Source organism: Eumetopias jubatus, unplaced genomic scaffold, assembly GCF_037043125.1.
Source record: "Eumetopias jubatus isolate StellerSeaLion01/CBP00866 unplaced genomic scaffold, mEumJub1_p1.0 scaffold_15, whole genome shotgun sequence".
NCBI classification, from domain to species: Eukaryota; Metazoa; Chordata; class Mammalia; order Carnivora; family Otariidae; genus Eumetopias; species Eumetopias jubatus.
Genome location: NW_028274821.1, coordinates 19,834,830 through 19,841,468, shown reverse-complemented (window position 1 = coordinate 19,841,468; position 6,639 = coordinate 19,834,830). Strand labels below are relative to the sequence as shown.

Here is a 6,639-nt window from a genome sequence, read left to right as displayed (position 1 = left end):
CGTGTTTTATTTTTTTAAAAGATTTTATTTATTTGACAGAGAGAGAGAGAGAGAGAGAGCACAAGGAGGCAGAGTGGCAGGCAGATGGAGAGGGAGAAACAGGCTCTCCGCTGAGCAGGGAGCTGAATGTGGGGCTCGATCCCAAGACCCCAGGATCATGACCTGAGCCGAAGGCAGCCACCCAATGGACTAAGCCACCCAGGCGCCCCCAATTTTCCGTGTTTTATTTGTGCAGTTTTGGTATCAGGATTATGCTTTCCACATGGAATGAATTAGGCAGCTTTGCATTTTTTTTTCTATCCTCTAGAATGGTTTACAAATATGTGGATGCCTTGAAGGTTTGTCTGATAGCATTTTCCTTTATTTATTTATGAGAGAGGGGGAGAGAGAAAGCATGTGCAAATAGCAGGCGGAGGGGCAGAAGGGGAGGGAGAGGGAATGTCAAGCAGGCTCTGTGTGGAGCACAGAGCCTGACTCAGGGCTTGATCTCATGACCCTGAGATTATGACCTGAGATGAAATCAAGAATTGGATGCTTAACCAACTGAGCCACCCAGGCGTCCCCGTATTTGCCTTTTTAAAAGACAAGTTCTCATACTACCTTTAAAAGAAGTTCTCATACTACCTTTTTAATTTCTCCTAAATTACTTGGTTTATTTACATTTTCTACTTCTTACGTATTTTTAGAATCTATTTTTTTTTAAAAAGTCATCACACTTCATCTGGTTCTTTCAAATTGGAATGAAGCTATATAATTACATTAGGAGGAAATTGTAAATAGTATTCCCTTCTAATTAAAAAAGTATGTTATCTTTCTAAAAATTATGAATTCTGGTTATATATTTTTGTTGGTTACTTCTTGTTCTTTTTATCATATTTTTCAAAGGTTTGCCTTTTACCAGTTTTTACTTTAGAACTTTTTAGTTTTATTTATCAAAATGTGTTTGCTATTTTATTCATTTCTTTTAACTTTTTAAATCCCTTGCTTCTTTCAGCTTACCTTTTTTTCTGGTTTCTAAAGTTAAGTTTTATTTCACCTGTTTTCAGCTTTGTTTTTTCTTCCTCTTCTAAGATTTTATTCCTAAGTAATCTCCACACCCAGTGTGGGGCTCAAACTCACAACCCAGAGATCGAGTCACATGTTCCACTGACTGAGCCAGCCAGGTGCCCCTATTTTCGGTTTTCTTATTTCTTGGAAAATAAGTCAAAACCTATAAATTTTCCTCTAACATCTTATTTGGCAGAATCTCCTAGGTTTTGAGAAGTAACTTTTATTCACTCTAAATTGTCTATAATTTGTTTTGATTTCCCCCATCAAGGAATTAATAAAAGGTATAAAAGGTAATTCAAAAATTTCCAAGTCGACTAGTTTTGTTACTAGTTTTATTACATTTTGCAAAGAGGACACTACCTTTGCATTTTACAAGTTTTCCCCCTTCATATCAATCATTTTGATTACAGTGTTCCATAGATCTTCTAAAAGAACATGTTTTGTATTCATGGTGGATACAAAATACTTATAATTCCTTCCTTATCTTGACCTATCGGTAGGGGGTGGGACCTGAGTTTTTTGCTTTAACATTATTATACAGTAAAAATGACTCAGGAAGGGGTACAGTTCCATGATTTTTGACGTATGTATGGGTTCGTATTACCACCACCACAATCATAATCACAATAATACAGAAGTTCATCACCAAAAGATACACCCCTGCATAGCCTCTTTGTAATCAAATCCTCCCCGCTCCCCAAAACCTGACAACCACAGATCTATCCTCTATCACTATAGTTTTGCCTATGTCAAATGCATGAAATCATAGAGTATGTAACCTCGGGGCCTTCTTTCACTTAGCATAGGACTTTTGAGATTCATCCAAGTTGTTATATATGTAATTCATTCCTTTTTATCGCGTGTGTGGATACACTGTCATTTCTTATTCACTTGCCTGTTGGAAGACGTTTTGGTGATTATGAATGGAGCTGCTATAAACATTCATGTACCAGTTTTTATGTGAACACGAGTTTTCATCTATTTAAAGTGAACACCCAGGAGTGACTGTGGGGGTCATATGATATGTTTAATGTTTAGAGACACTGCCAGTCTGTTTTGAGTGGCCACATTATCTTGCATTTCTACCAGCAATCTATGAGAATTTGTTGCTCTGCATCCTCACCAGTACTTGTACCGTATTTTTTTATTTTAGCCATTCTAATAAGTGTGTAGTGGTGGATCCACTGATTTTGAAGAGAGATGTGTTAAAGCCTTTCTCATAATTGGTTTGTCCATTTTTCCTTGTATTTCTAAAATTTTTACTCTATAAATTTTGAAACTGAGTTTTTAGGTTGCAGATACATTTTAAAAAATCTTTCGGCAAGGGGTGCCTGGGTGGCTCAGCTGATTAAGCATCTACCTTTGGCCCGGGTCATGGTCCGGGGATCCTGGGATCAAGCCCCGCGTCAGGCTCCCTGCTCATTGAGGGGTCTGCTTCTCCCTCTCCCTCTGCCCCTCTTCCCTGCTTGTGCTTTCGCTCTAAGAAATAAATAAAATCTTTAAAAAAATGTTAAAAAAAATCCTTCAGCAAACTATACTTTTTATTAGTCAAAAAGAAATGCTTTCTTCTTTGCCTCCCTTTAATGCTTTTCATTTTGGATTCTATTTATTCTATTTAGCCAGAAGTTAACAAAGCCACATCCACTTTTGTTAGCATTTGCCTGGCATACCTTTGTCTATTTCTTTATAATCCATGATAATTTACATTTGCTTTTTGTAAATACTACATAGTTGGATTTTGTGTTTTTACTCAAGCCTAAGGAATTTGAGAATTTAACCTACTTAGATTTACTGTGAGAAAAGCATTTGGTCTTACTTTTTTTTCCCCTATGTAACTTCTTTTCTCTTTCCTGACTTTTCTTGGATTTTTAAATTCCACCTCCCATTCCTGAGAGTTGGTAGCTATGCAAGTTGCTGACACGTATTCGCTTCTCTCTCCTTGTCTTGACACAGTAAGTCCGCACTGCGCTTCCCTGCTCTGAACTAGGGCACGGCCATGTGACACTCTTGGCTAATGAAGTGTGAGAAGTGGCATGTGTATGGAAGCTTTAAGTCAGTGAACATTGCCTCACTCTCTTTTTCCTTGGGTATTGCAACCAGCAACATTCTAAATAGTGATGCTTCATTAGCTGGCTCCCAGGTTGAGGGTGATGTGGAGCTCACTTTATTTTCAACCATATGCATTAATATTCACTTAGGCTTTTTCTGATTATAGGCATCTCATGATTATAAAGGGGAATGGCAGATCTCATGGCATCATCAGTTGCTTTGATTTAAAATCTCATCATGGATTCACTGTTCAGTTTGCTTAGTAATTCTTAGAGAAAAATTTTAGTTGTTGAATAAGAAGTCTAATACTGAAATCTGTGTTGTCTCATTAATTCCACAAGATTTGTGTACTTACTATATGCCAATTGCTTACTACTTGTGCAATTACTATACGTCTGAGTTTGTGGAGGACTTGCACTTTTCTTTCATAATATTTACCTTTCATCCCTTTGCAGGGCGTATTAGGGAGAATCTCTCAAATCTTCCATTTCATGAATTTAAGCTTCAGCTGAACCCATTCTGCAATCTAGCCCATCTTCTGAGTGTTTTTTCATAATTATATTTTCAGTTTCTAGAGACTAAATATTTTTTTCCTAGCATCTTATTGTTTATAGATACAATATCCTTATGAATATGACCTTAATCGTATTCATTTTTACATTTCTTCTGTTTCTTCTACTAACTACTTTTTTGAACAGGTTACTTTGTTTTAATTTGGTGTCTCCTTTTATGTTACTGGTTTTCTTCAAATCTGATGATTCTTGGCGTATTTATAGAGGCGGACCTAAGATTAACAGTTTGAAGTGCTTTTCCTCAGCCAAATAACTGTCCCACTTTCAGTGAACACAAATGCTGACCATGGGCGCCTGTGGTGATGAGAAAGGGAGCGGCTGCTCCCACAGCCAGAGTGAGTGGCTGGGCAGCGGATCCTCGGTTCCTCCTTGGAGTCATTTGGGTTAACACCCTTCTCCTCCAATCCGAATGTGTCTGTGTCAGAACTCCTACCTCAAAGAGCTGTTTTCTTAGCCTTAGCCTGGTGGCAAACTCCAGAATTAGGTGCTTCAAAAGTGCGCAGAATGGCTGAGCGGCTTCGCTCTTTAATTAACCGATCCTTCGATAATCTGCTTTTTATCTTCTAGGAATTCCACGCTGTTCATGTTCTGGTTTTCCAACTCTGCTATTAATCTATTTTTAATATTTCTCCAGTCATTTCAGTGAGATTCTGGAAGAGTAAAAGAATGTGTTCAGTCATCTTTGTTACGTGATCAGCTCCAGCATGTAGTTCATAATCAGAATCTTTAAAAAAAATTAATTATTGTCGCCTATCTTGCTGGTCCTCTGAAGATCTTGAGATTGGGGATTATTCTGTAAACATCCATTTGAAATTAGACTGCTTCCTGGACACAGTACTGGCTAGGAATGGAAAAGTAATTATTGCAATAGTAATTATGACCAACGTAATTATGTGGATTTAAGGCAGGACTACAAACTCTTTGCTAGAGTATCACACCTGACACTGTTTTTAAAACCTCAGAAAACTCCTCTTTGTATAGACTGTACATGCTCCGGTAATCACTCGGCAAAGGCACACAGTAACTTCTCAGTAAAGGTACAGGCTTGTAACTTTCTCTAACCCAGATGAAAATACTGTATTTCAGTGAATTGACATTGCTTCAGGTGTAGTATTAGAAGTTTAACATCAAACTTCTAAAACCCTCACATTAAGCGACAAAATATCCATATTGATGATTCTATTTTTTAAAAAAAGATTTATTTGAGAGAGAGAGTACACGTGTGCACGCAGAAGCAGGGGGAGGGGCAGAGGGACAAGCAGATTCCCCGCTGAGCAGGGAGTCCGACATGGGGCTTGATCTCAGGACCCTGAGATCATGACCCGAGCTGAAGGCAGACGCTTATCTGACTGAATTGCCCAGGCACCCCGATGATTTTTAATGAAATCATTTCAAATGATTAAAAAAAAACCCACATAAACTATGAAACCATTTTAAAACTGTAATTTTGTACATGTATGTTTTTTAAAAAATCTGTGGTAAAAGAAAACTGAGGTTATCAGCACAAACTCATTTAACTTCTACTTCTTTCCAATGCTGTCTCACCCCAAATTTGCCAGAATTCATCCTACTTGAAGAGTACAAGTCATTCTTATATATTTTGCAATATGAACTGTATCCCTGTTTTTTCCTTACTGTATTTCCCTGTTTTCCCAATTCTCTAAGTTACTTATCATTTTGCACTGCATGTATGGAGGTGAGCCACCTCAAATTCACTGAGCAATCAAGTAATCTACATCCACACCTGTTCACATCTCTTTCTTCCCGTCTTAATGGCATTATCGTAGCTCATGCTCCCACGTCCTTGAACCCCGCTGTACGGGTGAGCCTCTCAATCCTCAGCATCTTCACCATCTCCTTTGATGGGTTCGTTCCTTTCAACCTATAAACACTTAAGTCACTCTCAGTCTAAAAAAAATCTTTGAACTCCTCGCTTCCTCTTCCCATCCAGATTCCTTCAAAGAGTAGCCTATACCCACTCTTCACTGTCCCTCAGGGCAGCCCTGTCCCCTCCACTTGTCTCAATCTGGCTGCGTCTACCACTTCACTGAATGACTCCCACTAAGGTCACCAGGGACCTAACTGCCAAAGCCAAACACATTCTTGCAGCATGACACTGTTATCTGTTTCTTCCTTCTTGAAACGCTATTTCCGCTTTCCTCAAAATCCTTTCTCTGCTTCTGACTTAAACTTTCAAGTCCCCACATTCTCTGTGACCTCAACTATTTTCATGATTTTAACTAGTGCTTATATGTGCTGACACCGTTCAAATTTTTATCTTTCCATGTCTTCACATGCACATCCAGTGATCGACCCATCATCTCCTGAATTCTGCAGGTGCTTTAAAATTCAACCCGTCCAAACCTCAACTCTTCTCCCCAATACAGTTCTTTATTCCCTATTTCCAACCTCAATGATACCACCACCCGACCTCAGTCACACAAATGGGACCCCAGCTTCTGCCTCCTACTTCCTCACTTCCCACAACCAAGTCTTGTTTATTTCCTATTTCAAACTTACTTCCTCCCTTGATACCTTATTTCAGACCTTTTTCCTCTTGTTACTGCCTAATTCAGAAGTTACCAAACTGGTGTTTGGTGGAACCAGCTGTTAGACACTCTTTTAGAAAAAGGATTCTAGGGGCGCCCAGGTGGTTCAGTCAGTTAAGCGCCTGACTCTTGATTTCGGCTCAGGTCATGATTTCAGGGTTGTGAGATCCAGCCCTGTGTCGGGCTCAGTGCTCAGTACAGAGTCCCCTTGAGATTCTCTCTCCTTCTCCCTCTGCTCTCACCCCTACCCCCTCTCTGGTGCATGCATGTGCATTCTCTTTCAATTAAAAAAAAATGAAAAAAGATTCTATAATCAAATATATTTGAGAAGGGCTGCCTACCGTATGCCTGTCTTGGAAATTCAGAATGACTGTTAGCTTGCAGTAGCCCCGAGACATCATACAGTGAAGAAACCTGCT

At 39.1% G+C, this 6,639-nt stretch overlaps 1 protein-coding gene across 1 annotated transcript in view; it reads right to left on the bottom strand.

Annotated features, from left to right (window-relative positions):
* Nucleotides 1–1,326: 1,326 nt before the first annotated feature.
* Nucleotides 1,327–6,639, bottom strand: part of CEP78 (centrosomal protein 78) — a 37,653-nt gene continuing 32,340 nt past the window's right edge. The window contains exon 17 of the mRNA XM_028090372.2: nucleotides 1,327–4,321. Coding sequence (XP_027946173.2) covers nucleotides 4,311–4,321 — 11 coding nt within the window. The 3' untranslated portion in view covers nucleotides 1,327–4,310. The remainder of the gene's footprint in view (nucleotides 4,322–6,639) is intronic.